Source organism: Callithrix jacchus, chromosome 11 (genome assembly GCF_049354715.1).
Source record: "Callithrix jacchus isolate 240 chromosome 11, calJac240_pri, whole genome shotgun sequence".
Taxonomy (NCBI): domain Eukaryota; kingdom Metazoa; phylum Chordata; class Mammalia; order Primates; family Cebidae; genus Callithrix; species Callithrix jacchus.
The window spans coordinates 8,347,132-8,365,483 of record NC_133512.1 but is presented as its reverse complement, the minus strand read 5'-3'; the positions used below and the strand labels follow the sequence as shown (position 1 = coordinate 8,365,483).

Sequence of the window (18,352 nt, the reverse complement as noted above, 5' to 3'; positions counted from 1 at the left end):
AAAATGTGGGATAATGCATATTAATTAGCTCAATGTAGTCATTTCACAATGTATACATATTTCAAAATTAAAAAAATAAAGTAACTCAACCCTTTCTGGGTCTCAATTCTCTCAAATGCAAAAGGAGGGATATAGCTTTTGAGTTTTAAAACAGTTTTAAACTTAAAAAAAAAAAAAACCCATACAACGCTTTTCTAAAATGTTAATTTTTCTTTTTTTTTTTTTTGAGATGGAGTTTCAATCTTGTTGCCCAGGATAGAGTGCAATGACATGATCTCGGCTCACCAAAACCTCCGCCGCCTGGGTTCAAGCGATTCTCCTGCCTCAGATACCCAAGTAGATTAGAGCCATGCGCCACCATCCCTGGCCTAATTTTGTACTTTTAGTAGAGACGGGGTTTCTCCATGTTGGTCAGGCTGGTCTCGAACTCCTGACCTCAGGTAATCCACCTGCCTCAGCCTCCCAAAGTGCTGGGATTTCAGGTGTGAGCCACTGCGCCTGGCATACAATGTTAACTTTAAGTGTAGTAATTAAAATAAAGATACAGAGGACTGGAGGTCCAATCACAAAACCCCATCCACAGAACACTTTCTTTTGTTTTTTGGAGGCAGTCTTGCTCTATCATCCAGGCCAAAATACAATGCTGTGATCTCAGCTCACGGCAACCTCTGCCTCCCAGGTTCAAGAGATTCTCGTGTCTCAGCCTCCCCAGTAGCTGGGATTACAGGTATACACCACCATACTCAGATATTTTTAGTAAAATGGGGTTTCACCATGTTGGCCAGGCTGGTCTCCAACTCCTGACCTCAGGTGATCTGCCCGCTTCTGCCTCCCAAAGTGCTGACATTACAGGCATGAGCTACTGTGCCTGGCCTGCAGCGCACTTTCTGAGGGGTTTCATGAAACTCGAATGGATCCAAACCATACACTTATAAACCTCTAGAACACTATATAATGAAAATATTTTCCAGAATTATGTCACAGACACTGCAAGTTTGAAAAAAATAGACTTTTTACTCTGAAAAATTCAAACAAGAATTTTTGTTTATTCCTTTATCGAAATAAGCAGATTAAGTGAAAGTATACATCTAAGACTCCAATCAACTGATGTTTCATTATATTAAATTATACTAAAAAGACAGACTTGTCATAATTTTAAAATTATATGTAATTATATGTAAAATTATATGTAATTTTTAAATTCTTTAAATATATTATTACAGAGATATATACATATGTATCTGAAAATAAAGACAGAAAAGGAATGGGGTAAATGGACTAAAGATTTATTAAACCCAATTAATTTCATAGTTTATTTACATAACATAAAACCCACAAAAATATCTCATTTTGAAATCCCATATTAGTTCCACTAAGGTAAGTCATATTTCACTACCACTAGGCACAAAGAAAGTCAAGTTGGGTATATACTCCAACTTTGGCCAGTAAAGTTCTACTTTTCTGTGTCTTATACACTTAACATCCTCACAACGGTTGGTTTAAATAAAGGGTTCTAGGGAGTTAAAAAAACAAAGAACTGTAGATATAACAAACCTGAAGTCTAAAATAATAATGAAAACAAAGTTTATAAATTTTAAAATACAATTTAAAAGGTTTTCATTAAGGATATTTAATACCTAGATATGCATTAGAAATGTTAGCATAAGTTCATTGCAGTCACACTTAAAGATGTACATTTTTTAAAAATCATTTTTACCTGTAAGTGTTAAAGATCAATTTTTAAATTGAAATACTGTATAAAATTTTTAATTACAATAGTCAACCCAATATGGTATAAAATTTCAATGTTTTATGTATTAACCAAGAAAAGTTAGTTTCTCTTTTAAATAATAAAACTATTAATAACTTAGTATAGCCCCTAATACTAAGCTCTAATGTCTACAACATTCATTTGAAGGTATTCTTACCTTTCTTCTGAGCTATACAATCGAGCAAGTCCAAAATCTGCAAGTTTTATCTGCCCTCTGGTGAAAATAAGACAAAATGAACAAAAGGTATTAATTTACTCTAAATTGGCAATACACATATATATTCTATGCCTACAACTGACAAAACATACACCTACGTAAACTTTAACTCTGCTCACACTGCAGTATCATCAAGGTAATACAGGGAAAGGCAAGAAGTGGATACATGCACAAAACGAGAAAGTAAATAATACTTTGGATAGTTTCAGTTAAAATTATAGTAGTATATTATAATTATTGTATTATAATATTAGTAGAGTAGTATTTTATTACTATTCAGCTATTTAGAAAAGCATACTTCGATGAAAATAAAATGCGATCATTTTTATTACTTAGCAATAAGACAAATTCCTTTTTCAAGTTAACACTGCTCAAAAAACGAAGTGACATCACTTTTAATTTGTTTAATTTTCCAGGTCTTAGAGGGTCTAGATACATAGAACACTCTCTATTCTATGCCTTATTTTAATTAACAAATTACCAATTATAAGAGAACCAGGCATGCCTTATTTTAGTTAACAAATTACCAATTATAAGAGAATCACCAGGGTTCAAATATAACATAAGCTGTTACAAATATTAACTTATTTACATAAATTTTAAATATGTGTGTGTATACACTTCCAAAAAAGTTGTTTATAATTGTGACTTTTTTTTTTAATTTTCTAAAATCTATTCTCAGCCTAAAGCTGAAATTATATTACTTATTAGACGATCCATTCACATTATTTGGAATAACAGCAAGCAGAAAAGTCAACTAAGCATTATTTTTTATGCATTACAGACTATTATTAGACTTTTTTTTTGATACCTCGTCTTGCTTTATCACCCAGGCTGGAGTGCAGTGGCATGATCTTGGGTAACTGTAACTCCGCTTCCTGGATTTAAGCGATCCTCATGCCTCAGCCTTCCTAGCAGCTGGGATTACAGGCATGCAGCAACACACCGGGTTTATTTTTGTATTCTTAGTAGAGACAGGGTCTCACCATGTTGGCCAGGCTGGTCTCAAACTCCTGGCTTCAAGTGATCCGCCTGCCTCATCCTCCCAAAGTGCTGGGATTACAGGCGTGAGCCGCCCCACCCGGCCACTAACACGGATTTAACACAACTTTTGAGTATCCCAAGCTATAATATTGTTGATTATTTTTATTTTTATTTTTGAGACAGAGTCTTGCTGTGTCACCCAGGCTGAAGTACAGTAGCATGATCTCAGCTGACTGCAACCTCCACCTCCCAGGTTCAAGCAATTCTCATGCCTCAGCCTCCCGAGTAGCAGAGATCACAGGCATGCACCACCACGCCTGGCTAAGTTTTGTATTTTGTTGGTAGAGATGGGGTTTTGCCAACGTTGGCCGGGCTGGTCTTGAACTCCTGGAGTCAAGTGATCTGCCAGTCTCAACTTTTCAAGGTTCTGGGATTACAGGTGTGAGCCACTGTGGCTGGTCTGATTATTTTTAAATAGTTTGTATAACCTAATTTTAAATCTTTTTAACATAATCAAGGTATATATCATGTAACACTCATTTTACCTTTTATTTAATTAACAAATTTTAGATTCGGGGGTACATATGCCTGTTTGTAACATGGGTATTACAAGTGTAGTAGTAGGGGTTAGGCTTCTAGGGTATCCATCACCCAAATGTTACACATTGTACCTAACAGGTAATTTTCAACCCTCACCACCCCCCACATTCCCCGTCTTTACGGTTTCCAGTCTATTTTCTCCCTGTATATATCCACGCTAACACTTATTTTAGACATTTATAAAGTTCAAGCCCATACCTATTATTTAGAAGGATATTGGAACATTTAATATCTCTATGCAAAAAGTTCTTCTTATGACAATAATCCAGACCCTCCATGAGCTGTCTCATAAATGACTTTATGTGATTTTCATTAAAATGAACCAAGCCTGATTCCAGTAGTCCCATCAGATCATGGTCCATATATTCAAACACCAGATAAAATGCACCTAAGAATGAGAATAATTAATACATTAAAAACTTATTCCTACAACTTTTCTATAAATTCACAATTTTTAACAATTAAATGCCGGTGGGGGAAAAATTAATCCTTGAAAAGAAGTGTCACTTTGTTACTTTAATAACATTCAGCTTTCTCTCTGGACATAATATCAATAAATAAATCCCAATGAAAACATCTAACCAATATTTTTCCCAAAAAAAACTGTTACAATTTTTAATAAAAATCACCCTGCTGTTTTCCATATTGTATAGTTTATAGGTATGATTAATGTTTAAGACATCAAATTGTCTCTTAGAAGCTGAATAAAATCAATATAGTTTATCAAAGAATTAGAAGTTGTTAAAAGAACTGCTTTTAATTTAAAAAAAGAGTCTGGGCACAGAAAGACGTAAGATGACGTCTAAATCCTTCAATAAACATACAATTTAATTCTGTCTATGTAGCTCCAGAGTAATTAAGAGCAGAGAATTTGAGAAGAAAAACAATATAATTTGAAATTACAACTTTTTAATAAAAACCAGCTTAGTCCTGCTGCAAAAACCTAAAATAGCACATAGCACACACACACAAACTATACAAACATACTTATGAGAGATTTAGAAATCCTAAATGAAACTTATACACAAAGTGAATGAGAACTAGAATGCATTACATCTGTGAAAAAGACAAAAACACCAAAACAAAAAAGGCATCTGAACTTTTAAAAGACATCCTAATTTTAAAAACAGAGCAAAAGGCCGAAGTGGCTCACGCCTGTAATCCCAGCACTTTGGGAAGCCAAGGTGGGTGGATCACCTGAGATCAGAAATTTGAGACCAGCCTGACCAACACAGAGAAACCCCGTCTCTACTAAAAACACCAAATTAGGCAGGCATGGTGGTACATGTCTGTAATCCCAACTACTCAGGAGGCTGAGACAGAAGAATCGCGTGAACCAAGGAGGCAGAGGTTGTGGTGAGCCGAGATCACACCACTGCACTTCAGCATGGGCAACAAGAGTTAACTCCGTCTCAACAACAACAAAAAACTGAGCAGAGAACTCTTGGTAGACTTGCAACAGAAGGATTCTTGTTTAAAAGTTTATTATGGTACCTCTCCGAAACCAACAACCAATGTCACATTTAATAGGAAAGGCCAAGTATTAAGTATGAGACAAAAAAAAATATCTGTGGTGGCTCATGCCTGTAATCCCAGCACTTCGGAAGGCCAAGGCAAGTAGATCATGAGGTCAGGAGTTTGAAATCAGCCTGGCCAACATGGTGAAACCACATCTCTACTAAAACTAGCCGAGTGTGGTGGCACATCCCTATAATCCCAGCTACTCAGGAGGCTGAGGCAGGAGAACTGCTTAAACCCAGGAGGCAAAGGTTTCAGTGAGCCACGATTGTGCCACTGCACTCCAGCCTGGGGGACAGAGCGCAACTTTGTCTCAAAAATAATAAGAATAATAAATAATTCATTTTTACTAACTCTGTTGTGAAAATTAGTAAAATTTAACCAAGTATAAATATTGAAAGAGACAAAAATACAATGATTGGCAGATAAGATGGCTATTTTCCTGGACAATCCAAAAGAATAAAGATTAGCTGGGTTAAAGAAAAATCAATATTCAAAAAGCAAAAGACAGCCAAGCTCTGTGGCTCATGCCTATAATCCCAGCACTTAGGGAGGCTGAGGCAGAAGGATAATCTGTAGTCAGAAACATGTGACCAGCCTGGGCAATATGTCGAAACGCTGTCTCTATAAAATCTACAAAAATTAGCCTGGTGTGATAGTGTGCATCTGTAGTCCCAGCTACTTGAGAGCCTGAGGAACGAGGATGGCTTGAGGCCAAGAGGCAGAGGTTGCAGTGAGCTGAGATCAAACCACTGTACTCCATTCTGGGCAACAGAGCCACACCTTGTCTCAAAAAAAAAAAAAGTAAAAGACTTAATATATGAAGCAACAATTCATTAGAAAATAAAATTTAAATAATTTCACAAAAGAAAAATGTAACTATAAATGACTAGGACTAAACTTTAACAAAATTATACAAAACTGGGCCAAGCATGGTGGCTCAAAGCCTATAATCCCAGCACTTTGGGAGGCCAAGATGTGCAGATCACTAAAGGTCAGGAGTTGACCAGCCTGGCCAACACAGTGAAACCCTGTCTCTACTAAAAATACAAAAATTAGTCAGGCATGGTGGCATGCACCTGTAATCCCAGCTGCTCCAGAGGCTGGTGCGGGAGAATCGCTTGAACCAGTGAGGCAGATATCACTGCACTACAGCCTGGGCAACAGAGCAAGACTCCATCTCAAAAAAAAAAAAATTACACAAAATTCATTAAGAAACACCACATTGTAAAACTCTGTATCTTCCTGTTTCTCTTTTTTTTTTTTGACAGGGTCTCACTCACTCTGTCACCCAGGCTGGAGTGAAGTGGCACCATCACAACTCACTGTAACCCTGACTTCCTAGGTTCAAGTGATCTTCCCACTTCAGCTTTCCAAGTATAGATCAGGTCACGGGCCCGCATCACTACATCTGGCTAATTTTTTTCTTTGTTTTATTTCTGGTAGAGATGAGGTCTCTCTACATAACCCAAGCTGGTCTTGAATTCCCTCGCTCAAGAGATCCTCCTATCTTGGCTCCGAAAGTGCTAGATTACAGGCTCGAGACACCACGCCCAAATAAAACTCTGTATTTTAAAGCAATTTCAATAAAAGGCCCAATGGTTTGTTTTTCCCCTTTATCACTAGGACAAAGAAGGAAACTTAACTTGACAAAATACTTCTAAAATTATCCTTGAAGAAAACAAACCAGAGTACTAGCAGAAACATTTCTGAAAAGAAACACTTGCCCTATTAGAAATTAATATGACCTGTCATACTATAGGGACTGACAGAAGAGTGGAAATAATACACACCAGAAAACAAATCCCAGTTATATATCTAATAATTATAAAAGTAGCCAATTTAAGTCAGTGAAGAAAGAATAGATAAAAGTGTTGTGACAAACTTATAATCCCATAGGGAGGTGGGCAGTTATATCAAAGAAAAATGCAATAAAAAGCCAACAAGTCACAATTCACTAAACAAAAATGTAGACGTACTGCCTAAGAAAACAATATAGAAGAGAGGTAAAAGGCAAATGAAGGCTGGGTATCACGCCAGCAATCCCAGCACTTTGGGAGGCCAAGGTGAGAGGACTACTTGAGGTCAGGGGTTTGAGATTAGCCTGGGGCAACATACAGAGATCCTGTCTCTACAAAATTTTAAATTAGCTAGGTGTGGTAGTGCACACCTATAATTCTAGCTACTTGTGAGGGCTGAGACAGGAGGACTACTTGAGCCAGAGTTGAGTCTGGCTGCAGTGAGCCATGGTGGCACCATTGCATTCCAGCTTGGGCAACAGAGCGGGACAGACCCTGTCTCAAAACAACAACAACAAAAAAACAAACAAAAAAAAAAACATGAGAGCCAGGCCCAGTGGCTCATGCCTGTAATCCTAGCACTTTGGGAGGTAAAGGTGGGTGAATCGCATAAAGCCAGAAGTTTTGAGACTAGCCTGGACAACATGGTGAAACCTCAACTCTGCTAAAACACAAAAAATAGCCGGGTGTGATGGCACATGCCTGTAATCCCAGCTACTTGGGAGACTGAGGTGGGAGGATCACCTAAGCCTGGGAGATCAAGGTTGCAGTTAGCTGGGATTGTGCCACTGCACTCCAGCCTGAGTGATAGAGTAACCCGCCCCGGGGGGGGGGGGGGGGGGGAGGAAGAAAGAAAATGACAAACTGGAGAAGTATATAACACATACTATGTTAATACCCTTAATATAAAATGAGATCTTACAAATCAGTACAAAAATGGCTGAGTGTGGTGGCTCAGGCCTGTAATCCCAGCACTTTGGGAGGCCGAGGAGGGGGGATCACTTGAGGTCAGGAGTTCGAGACCAGCCTGGCCAGCATGGTGAAACTCTGTCTCTGCTAAAATACAAAAAAACAGCTGGGTGTGGTGGTACATGCCTGTAATCTTAGCTACTTGGAAGGCTGAGGCAGGAGAGTCACTTGAACCCTGGAGGTGGAGGCTGTAGTGAACCAAGATCGCGCCACTGCACTCCAGCCTGGGAGACAGAGGAAGGCTATGTCTGAGGGGAAAAAAAAAAAGACCAATCCCACAACGGAAAATAAGAAATCAAAGGAACTGTCAATATGCAAAACAATGGCTATGTCCAAAAAACACAGGAAAAATAATCTCATTACTAAACAAAATATACAAATCAAAGCAACTGTACACCACTTTTAACTAAGAGAAAAGATTTCAAAAGAAAGACAGTACACAGTTTCAATAAAGGTGTGAGATAAGCAAATACTGTTATATACTGCCAGAAATAAACTGGTATGATAAAGAAAATAGAATTTGGCAATACTTCAAAGCTTTAAAAATAGCATACTCTTTTACGTTGCAAGAATGCAAAGATTTAGCTATAAGCATGATCACTAATGCAACGTAATAATAAAACACTTAAAACATTACACCAAAAAAGTTCTTATCTTTCTCTCTCTTTTTTTTTTTAAGGCAGGAAACCTCATCTAGAGGTATAACTATCTTATGTCATTCCATGCAACTTTGAAAAATGTAGTAGAGGTATAATTATTGATGTGGAAATGCACTGAGTATGCTGAGTAAAATAAGTCAATTATCAAATATATATATATATCACTATCTCTGCTGTTATTTAATATGATATTGGTGGCATTACATAACACAGTAAGATAAAAGAAAGCATTTAAAGTTGCATGGTCCAATACAGTAGCTACCAACCACTAGCCACATGTGGCTACTGAGCTCTTGCAACATGGCTAGTTAAAAAATGCTATGAGTTCTGATATGACTTTGATTGAGAATTATTAAAAGTGTACAGAAAAAAATAAAAATGAAAATGCTATGCAAAACACAGTAGATTTTGAAGACAGTACAAAATAAAAGAATATAAAATATCTCATAATTTGTGGTCTTGATTACATGCTGAAATAATCTATTAGATATACTGGGTTAAATGTATTATTTGTTTGGTTCGTTTTTTTTAAGACAGAGTATCACTCTGTTGCCCAGACTGGAGTGCAGTGGCACAACCCTGGCTCACTACAACCTCCGCCTCTTGGGTTCAAGCAATTCTTGTGCCTCAACCTCCCAAGCAGCAGAGATTACAGGTACTTTGAAATTATTACACATATATTATAGGACAAAACAAGCGATGTTAATATTTTAGGAACTAAGGCTTTTAGTTTACAAGAAATATTAGGTCAAAGATGTACAAATCCTGTACTTTGAAACTGAAATCATGGTCCTCCAAAATGGTCCTCATTGATCCTGATTATCTGGCATCCATACCATGCCATAATGATCCAAGGACAGTCGGTGTGACCAAAAAAATACTGGAGCGAATAATGTGACTTCCAAGACTAGATTGCAAAGACATGCAGTGTCTACCTTACTTTTCTTAGATCATTCATCCTGGGAGAAGCCAGCCACCAAGGCTGTCAGGATATTTACACAACTTTGTGGAAGGTCCATGTAAAAAATAAGTGAGATCTTCCACCAGGACAACAACTTGCAAGCCATGTGAGGGAGCCACCTTAGAAGTGGATTCTGCAATCCCAGTCAAGCCTTCTAATGACTACAACCCTAGCTAACATCTCATTGCAATCTTATGAGAGACCTCAAACCAAACCTGCCAAGCCAAGATGCTCCCAAATTCCTGCCCACAGAAACTGCATAGTAGCTCCCACCATAAACCTTTAAGTACAACTGCCAAAGAATTGAATTTGTATCTAAATAAACTTCTGGATTTAATTAGTATTTAGAGGAAATATGAGGGACAGAACAAGAAGCTAACACCCAAAGGAAGCATTTGGCCAAACTGAAAATGCAGTCTACTCTCCAATAAATAAATGGAAGAAATGCTTAAAAGGCAAGAAGAGCTACTATAATTATGAGACTTAAAACACTAATTTATCATGAAGAACATGCACATCTTTTTTGCATCCAGGTTCAAACAAAGCAGCTATAAAAAAACATTTCTGAGACAACTGGGTAAATGTGAATGTAGACCATTAGATGAAATAAAATTATTGCCGATTTTGTTAAACATAAGGTCTCTTTTCCTTTGAAATATAACTACAGTTTCATTGTCTGTTATCTCTGGATAACAAAGACTAACTTTTATAATACAATGAGACTTAGATTCACTTAAAAATAATCTAGGAGGTTTTTTTTTTTAAGTAGGGATAAATAAATTTAGCAAAATGTGTTAACTATAAAATTGAAGCATGGGAACACTGGAGTTCATTATACTATTTCCTCTACTTTCTTTGTATTTTATTTTATTTTAACTTGATTATTTTTTGAGACGGCGTCTTGCTCTGTCACCCAGGCTGGAGTGCAGTAAGCAATCTCAACTCCCTGCAATCTCCATCTCCCAGGTTCAGGCAATTCTCCTGCCTCAGCCTCCAGTGTAGCTGGGATTATAGGTGCCTTGCCACCACCCTGGCTAATTTTTGTACTTTTGGTAGGGATGGGGTTTCACCATGTTGGCCAGACTGGTCTCAAACTCCTGACCTCATCTACTTTGAGATGTTTGAATATTTTAGTAATGAGATTTTTTAAAATGTAAATAAAATTTTAGAAGGCTTTGAAATAATATTGAATTCAGAGATAAATTTTATGTTCCTATATTTTAAAATTGATTATCTTTTTATCAAGGTTTTGTATATGTATACGTATACGTATATGTATATGTATATGTATATATTAATTTATTTAGAGACAGGGTCTCACTCTGTTGTCCAGGCTGGAGTGCAGTGGTACAATCTTGCCACCACTTCCTAGGCTCAAGTGATCCTTCTCCTGCCTCAGCCTCCCCAGCAGATGAGACTACAGGTGTGTGCCACCAGGGTTGGCTGATTTTTATTATTTTTATAGAAACGAGGCCTCACTATACCACCCAGGCTGGTCTCAAACTCCTGGGCTGAAGCCATCCTATTGCCTTAGCCTTCCAAAGTGCTGGGATTACAGGTATAAGCCAAGGTTATCTATTTATATGGTTTAAGACAGTGATTCCCAAACTTTTTGGTACCAGGGACCAGTTTCATGGCAGACAATTTTTCCATGTACTGGGGGTAGGAGAATAGGGGTGGGGGGATGGTTTCAGGATGATTCAAGTGCATTAAATTTCTTGTACACTTTATTTCTATATATTGTAACACATAATAAAATAATTATACAACTCCAACTCACCATAATGCAGAATCAGTGGGAGCCCTGAGCTGGTTTCCCTGCAAATAGATGGTCTGAGGGGTGATGGGAGACAGTGACAGATCATCAGGCAATGGGTTCTCATAGGGAGTGCACAACCTGGATCTCTTGCATGTGCAGTTCACGATAAGGTTTGTGCTCCCATGAGAATCTAATGCTGTCACTGATCTGATAGCAGGCAGAACTCAGGCAGTTATGGGAACTATGGGGAGCTACTGTAAATACAGATGAAGCTTTGCTCACTCATCTGCCACTCACCTCCTGCTACGTGGCCCAGTTCCTAAGAGGCCACGGACCAGTACCTGTCCATGGCCCGGGGGCTGGGAAACCCTGGTTTAAGGCAACATTTTTCAATCTGTGGGTCATGCAATCAACTAAATAGGTCATGACCTGCATTGTTAAAAACATTTTTATATTGCTCCATATTTTCCCTATATTGTATTTAGTTTTAGAAACACAGCATGCCACATAAATTTCATTATTATAGGAAATTTGATACACATACATATCCTTTGAAAAATGTTGAGTATCAAGGTTCTAAGAGGAGTTTATCTCTATGTGAACAAATAAGTGATTTTTACTTTCTTTCATGCTGCTATTTTCTAATTTTTTTGAAAGAAATACAATTTTAAAACATATTGTCAATTGTGCCTAACATTCAGATTAATAAGGGGAACAGCAAATAACCCAACTGAAAAAAAAATGTCAATGTCCACAAATAAAGACTCCACAATGGAAATTATATGGTAAATAAATATAAGATACTCCATACCTTACCAGTTTTCAAGAAATTATACTCATCAAAGCAATGATGAGGTACTATTCTCATCTATCAGATTGACAATATCCAGTAATGGCCAAAGAGAGAAAACTCATACACTGCTATGTTTGAGCAAATAATTAAACAATATGTATTATTAAAAATATAAATATCCTTTGACTTAGCTATCCCATTTTTAAGAGTAAATCTAGGGCCAGGCGCGGTGGCTCACTCCTGTAATCCCAGCACTTTGGGAGGCCAAGGCGGGTGGATCACTAGATCAAGAGATCAAGACCATCCTGGTCAACATGGTGAAACCCCATCTATACTAAAAATGCAAAAAATTAGCTGGGCATGGTGGCACAGCCTGTAGTCCCAGCTACTCGGGAGGCTGAGGCAGGAGCATTGCCTGAACCCAGGAGGCAGAGGTTGCGGTGAGCCGAGATTGTGCCATTGCACTCCAGCCTGGGTAATAAGAGCGAAACTCTGTCTCAAAAAAAAAAAAAAGGGTAAATCTAAAGAAATAACAGCACCAGTATGCAAATATACATGTCCAAAAATATTGTTACATTTGAGATGGTGTCTCCATCTGTCAACCAGGCTGGAGCACAATGGTGCAGTCTCAGCTTACTCCAACTTCTGCCTCCTGGTTCAAGTGATTCTCCTGCCTCAGCCTCCCGAGTAGCTGGGACTACAGGCATGTGCCACCACGCCCAGCTAATTGCCCAGCTAATTTTTGTATTTTTAGTAGAAACGGGGTTTCACTATGTTGGTCAGACTAGTCTCGAATTTCTGACCTTGTGATCCGCCCATCTTGGCCTCCCAAAGTGCTGGGATCACAGGCATGAGCCACCATGCCCGGCCATATATAAGAATATTTTTAACAGTACTTTTTATAATGGAAAAAAGCTGAGAAAACTTGAATAACCATCAATAAACAAAAGGTTGAATAAATGCAGTATATCCATATTGAGGTATATTAAGCAGCTAGAGATATGTTATATTCTTTGATATGAAAAGTAAACTATAGAAAAAAAAAATTAGCCCTGGGGACCACTGGTTTCTACTCTGGAATTTAAGGTGTTAAAAACTTCCATTTCATACTCACAATAAAATAAAAGCAAAGGTGAAAAGCAACAACTCTTCTTAGATCCATGACAGAAATTGGAGTCACAGGGCAAACCACTGCCTCCAAAATCAGAGAGAGCGAGCCAGGCAGGCAGACACAGACAACCACAACTTACCACAGCAGAAACATCCTTGGGAACTATTAGCAGGGTAGGAAAGCCTAAACTGAGCTGGAGGCTCAAGTGTGAACAAGTTTCAAATTATAAAAACTCCAGGCAGGACCCTGTCTGAGAGGCTGCCACATTTTGTCAGTTTTTTTTTTTTTACATTTTTGAGACAGAGTTTTGCTCTGTCACCTAGGCTGGGGTGCAGTGACACCATCTTAGCTCACTGCACCCTCCGCCTCCCGGGTTCAAGCGATTCTCCTGCCTCAGCCTCCCAAGTATCTGGGACTATAGTGCCTGCCACCACGCCCAGCTCATTGCTTTATTTTTAGTAGAGACAGGGCTTCACCATATTGGGCAGGCTGGCCTCAGACACCCTTACTTTGTGATGCAGTTGCCTCGGCCTCCAAAGTGCTGGGTTGACGGGTATAAGCCACCATGCCTAGCCCATTTTGTCAGTTTTTAACAACCAGAAGCCCTACCAGATTATCATAGTGAAGATCAGAGAAAAATACGCAGTTATGATGAAATATGCCCAGAACATTCTGTCCTTAACAAGGCCTGACTTCAAGAGAAACTATTTATCAGAGCCTAACCCACCAGGGTTCTACCAGAGCCTTACCAACCTGGAAGAAGGGAAATATTCAACTCCAAAGCATTCTATCCTTAGGGGAATGAAATACCCACCACCAGCATCCTCTAGCATTCCTGTCTCACTGCAGGGAAAAACCAAAACATTCGAAGTACTTGTGGTAACTACAGTCTACAGGCACAGGTTCACTAAAAGACTGAGGACAAATCTTTAGACTACAGAAAAATTCCCTTCCCTCTATACCTTACCACTATACAAATACAGCTCCTGTATACTAAGTGGAGAATACAACTAAACAAACTGCACATCTCAGACCTTATTTAAAAGAAATTCCAGAGAAACCAAAAGACAACAGTGGAGACAAAAATAAGAACACTAGAGGAAATTTTAGCCTCTGACACATACAGGTACAGCAAACGGTAAACAGAGTCTAACTCCTAGACAGATAAACACAAAACCTTACACTAAAAGCCTATTTACCTCAGTTCCTTATATCCCATGTACTATGTCTGACTTTCAATGAAAAATTTAAAAGCATGCTAAAACACAGTTTGAAGAAACAAAGCAAGCATCAGAGTCACACTCAGATACAGCAGAAATATTAGCATTACCAGACTACAAATTTTTTTTGAGGGAAGTTACGCTGTATTTTTTTTTTTTCTTTTTGTGGAGAACGGGGTCTCACTATATTACCCAGGCAGGTCTCGATCTCCTGGGCTCAAGCTACCCTCCCACCTCTGCCTCCCTAAGAGCTGGTATTACAGGTGTGAGCCACAGCACCCAGCCAGACTACGAATTTTTTTAAAGCTCTAATTAATATTCCTAGAGATCTAATGAAAAAAAAGTGGACAAAATACAAAAGCAGAGAAATGGAAACTCTAAGAAAAAAATCAAAAGACAATGTTCAGGCCAGGCACAGTGGCTCATGCCTGTAATTCCAGCAAGCTGGGAAGCTGAAGCAGACAGATCACATGAGGTCAGGATTTCGAGACCAGCCTGGCCAACATGGTGAAACCCTATCTCTACTAACAATACAAAATATTACCCAGACATCATGGCTCACGCCTGTAATCCTAACTACTTGGGTGGCTCAGGCAGGAGAATCACTTGAACCCAGAAGGTGGAGGTTGCAGTGAGCCAAGATCGTACCACTGCACTCAAGCCTGGGTAACAGAGTCAGTGGCTCTGTCTCAAAAAAAAAAAAAAAAAAAAGAAAAGATACAATGCTCAAAATCAAAAACACTGTAACAGAAAAAAAGAATGTCTCCAGTTGGGCGTAGTAGAAACTCACACCTATAGTCCCAGCTACTCAGGAGGATGAGGTGGAAGGATCGTTTGAGCTCACGAGTTCAAAGTTAGTGAGCTATGATCATATCACGACAGTCCAGCCTGGGTGACAGAGTGAGACCCCATCTTAAAAAATATATTTGATGAGCACATCAATATACTAGACATGGCTAAGGGGAAAAAAATCAGTGAGCCTGAAGATACATCAGTAGGAATTTCCAAAACTGAAATGCCAAAAAAAAAAGAATGAAAAAGACACAACAGAGTATCTAAAAACCATGAGACAGCTGCAGAAAGTTTAACATACATGGAACAGGGAGAGGAGAAAAACAGAAAAAACATTTAAGCAACAACAACTGAAACTGACTCCAAATTAATGATAGACACGAAATCACAGATGCTTTCTTTTATAGCAACAATGAACAATTTTTAATTTTAAAAATGTTTATCTATATAAGGAAAATAACAAAATTCTACTTAACAAATTCAAAGGAATGAAGAGAAATTCTATGCATACAGATAGACTCCACAATGTCAAGATGTCAGTTTTTTCCCCAACTTGATGTATGGATTTAAAGCAATCCCAATCAAAATCCCAGCAAGTTGTTTTGTTGATTATCAACAAATTGATTCTAACATTTATATGAATAGTAAAAGACTCAGAGTAGCAACAAAACATTGAAAGAGAACAGTTAGAGGGCTGACACTACCCAACTTTAAGACTGACCATAAAGCTATATTAATACAATATGGTATTAGTGAAAAAAAGACAACTAGACTAATGGAACAGAATACAAAACCTCAGAATCACATCCATTAAAAAAACCGTCAACTGATCTTTGACAAAGGAGTCAAAGCACTTCAAGGGAGAAAGGAAAGTCTTTTTAGCAAATGCTGCTCAAACAAGAGGACAAAATGAAGTTAGATACAAACCTTACACGTTTCGCAAAAATTAACTCAAAATGGATCATAGACTTAAGAGTAAATTGCAAAACTAAATTTCCAGAAGATAACATAGAAGAAAATCTAGGTGATCTTGGCTTTGGCAATGACTTTTTATATAAGACACCAAAATCACAATATGTGAAAGAAAAAACTAGTAAGTTGAATAGTGTTAAAATTTAAAACTTCTGCTCTTTGGCAGGGTGCAATGGCTCATGCCTGTAATCCCAGCACTTTGGGAGAACGAGGTGGACAGATCACTTGAGCCCAGGACCTCCAGACCAGCCTGGGCAACATGGCAAAACCCCATCTCTCCAAAAAAAATTTTGAAAACCATACAAAAATTAGCCAGGCGCAGTGGCATGCGCCTTTAGTCCCAGCTACTCGGTAGGCTGAGGTAGGAAGATCGCTTGAGCCTGAAAAGCAGAGGTTGCAGTGGGCCAAAGTCATACAACTACACTCTAGGCCTGGGTGACAGAGCAAGACCCTATCTCAAAACAAAACAAAACAATCCAACAACTTCTGCTCTTCAAAAGACACTGCTAAGAAAATGAAAATACAAGTCAGAGAATGGGAGATTGGTATCCATTGGGCATGGTGGCTCACATCTATAATCCTAGCACTTTGGGAGGCTGAGGCAGAAGGATAGTTTGAAGGCAGCAATTGGAGACTAGTCTGAGCAACATAACAAGACCCTATTTCTACAAATAATAATAATAATAAATTAGCCAGACATGGTGGTGCATGCCCATAGTCCTGGCTGCTCAGGAGGCTGAGGTGGGAGGGCTGTTTGAGACTGGGTGTTTGAGGCTGCAATAAGCCATGATTGTGCCACCACACTCCAGCCTGGGCAATAGAGCAAGATCCTGTCTCCAAAATAAAAGATGGAAAAAGAAAATAAACAGCCCAATTAAAAAGAAGGCAAAACATTTAAACACACATCTCACAAAAGAAGATACACCAATGTCAAATAAGCAAGTGAAACAATGCTTAATATCATATTTCTTTTCTTTTCTTTTTTTCTTATTTTTTTGAGACAGAGTCTCACTCTGTTGCCAAGGATGGAGTCCAGTGGCATGACCTCAGCTCACTGAAACGTCTGCCTCCTGGGTTCAAGCAATTCTCCTTCCTCAAGCCTTCCAAGTAGCTGGGCCTACAGGCACACCACCACATCCAGTTAAATTTTTGTATTTTTAGCAGAGACAGGGTTTCACCATGCTGGCCTGGCTGGTCTTGAACTCTTTGACCTCAAGTGATCTACCCACCTCAACCTCCCAAGATGCTGGGATTACAAGTGTGAGCCACCACACCTGGCCTTAACATCATATTTCATCAGAGAATAGCAAATTAAAACAACAATGAGATACCATTACATATCTATTAGAATTGCAAAAATCCAAACTGACAAGGCCAAATGCTGGTAAAAAATGTGAAACAACTTTCATTTATTGCTTATGCAGACACTATGGAAGACAGTTTGGTAGTTTCTTACAAAGCTAAACATTTTCTTACTACATATAATCAATCAATCCCTGATATTTACCCAAAGAAGCTGAAACATCTCCACACAAAAACATGCATACAAATATTTACTGTCAAGACTTGGAAGTACCCAAAATATCCTTCAGTGGGTGAATGGTTCAACAAACTGTGGCACACCCATGCAATAGAATACTATTGAGTGATAAAAAGAACTGAGTTATCAAGCCACAAAGAGACACAGAGGAACCTTAAGTGCATACTGCTAAGTAAAGAAGCCAATCTGAATAGTCTACATATTGTAGGATTCCAACTAGATGACATTCTGGAAAAGGCAAAACTATGAATAAAGTTTTTAAAAAACTCAATGGCAGGTCACAGTAGCTCACACCTGCAATCCCAGCAATTTGGAAGGCCAAGGCGGGTAGATCACTTGGGGTCAGGAGTTCCATATCAGGCTGGGCAACACAGCAAAACCCCATCTGTATTAAAAACACAAATTAGCTGGGTGTGGTGGTGTGCACCTGTAATCCCAGCCGCTCAGGATGCTGAGGCTGCAGTGAGCTGAGTGGGATCACGCCACTGCACTCCAGCCTGGGTGTCAGAGCAAGACTCTGTCTCAAAAAAAAAAAAAAATCAGTGGTTGCCAGAGTTGCAGGGGTGGCAAGAATGAACACAGGATTTTTAAGGCAGAAAAACTATTTTTTGTCTCACTCTCAGACTCTCTTGTGTCTTTGCATGCCAGACTGCATGAATGTTTCTCTCTCTAGCTGTGTGTGCGTGT

The 18,352-nt window shown here is 38.6% G+C and overlaps 1 protein-coding gene across 4 annotated transcripts in view; it reads right to left on the bottom strand.

Annotated features, from left to right (window-relative positions):
• The window catches only part of CDK13 (cyclin dependent kinase 13), a 124,483-nt gene that overhangs the window by 43,939 nt on the left and 62,192 nt on the right, over nucleotides 1-18,352 (bottom strand). For all 4 annotated transcript variants that reach the window (XM_035253218.3, XM_035253220.3, XM_035253219.3 and 1 more), the window contains exons 6-7: nucleotides 3,771-3,960; nucleotides 1,929-1,985 (exon numbers count right to left, since the gene is read on the bottom strand). In XM_035253218.3, the coding sequence (XP_035109109.3) occupies nucleotides 1,929-1,985; nucleotides 3,771-3,960 (247 nt within the window). The remainder of the gene's footprint in view (nucleotides 1-1,928; nucleotides 1,986-3,770; nucleotides 3,961-18,352) is intronic.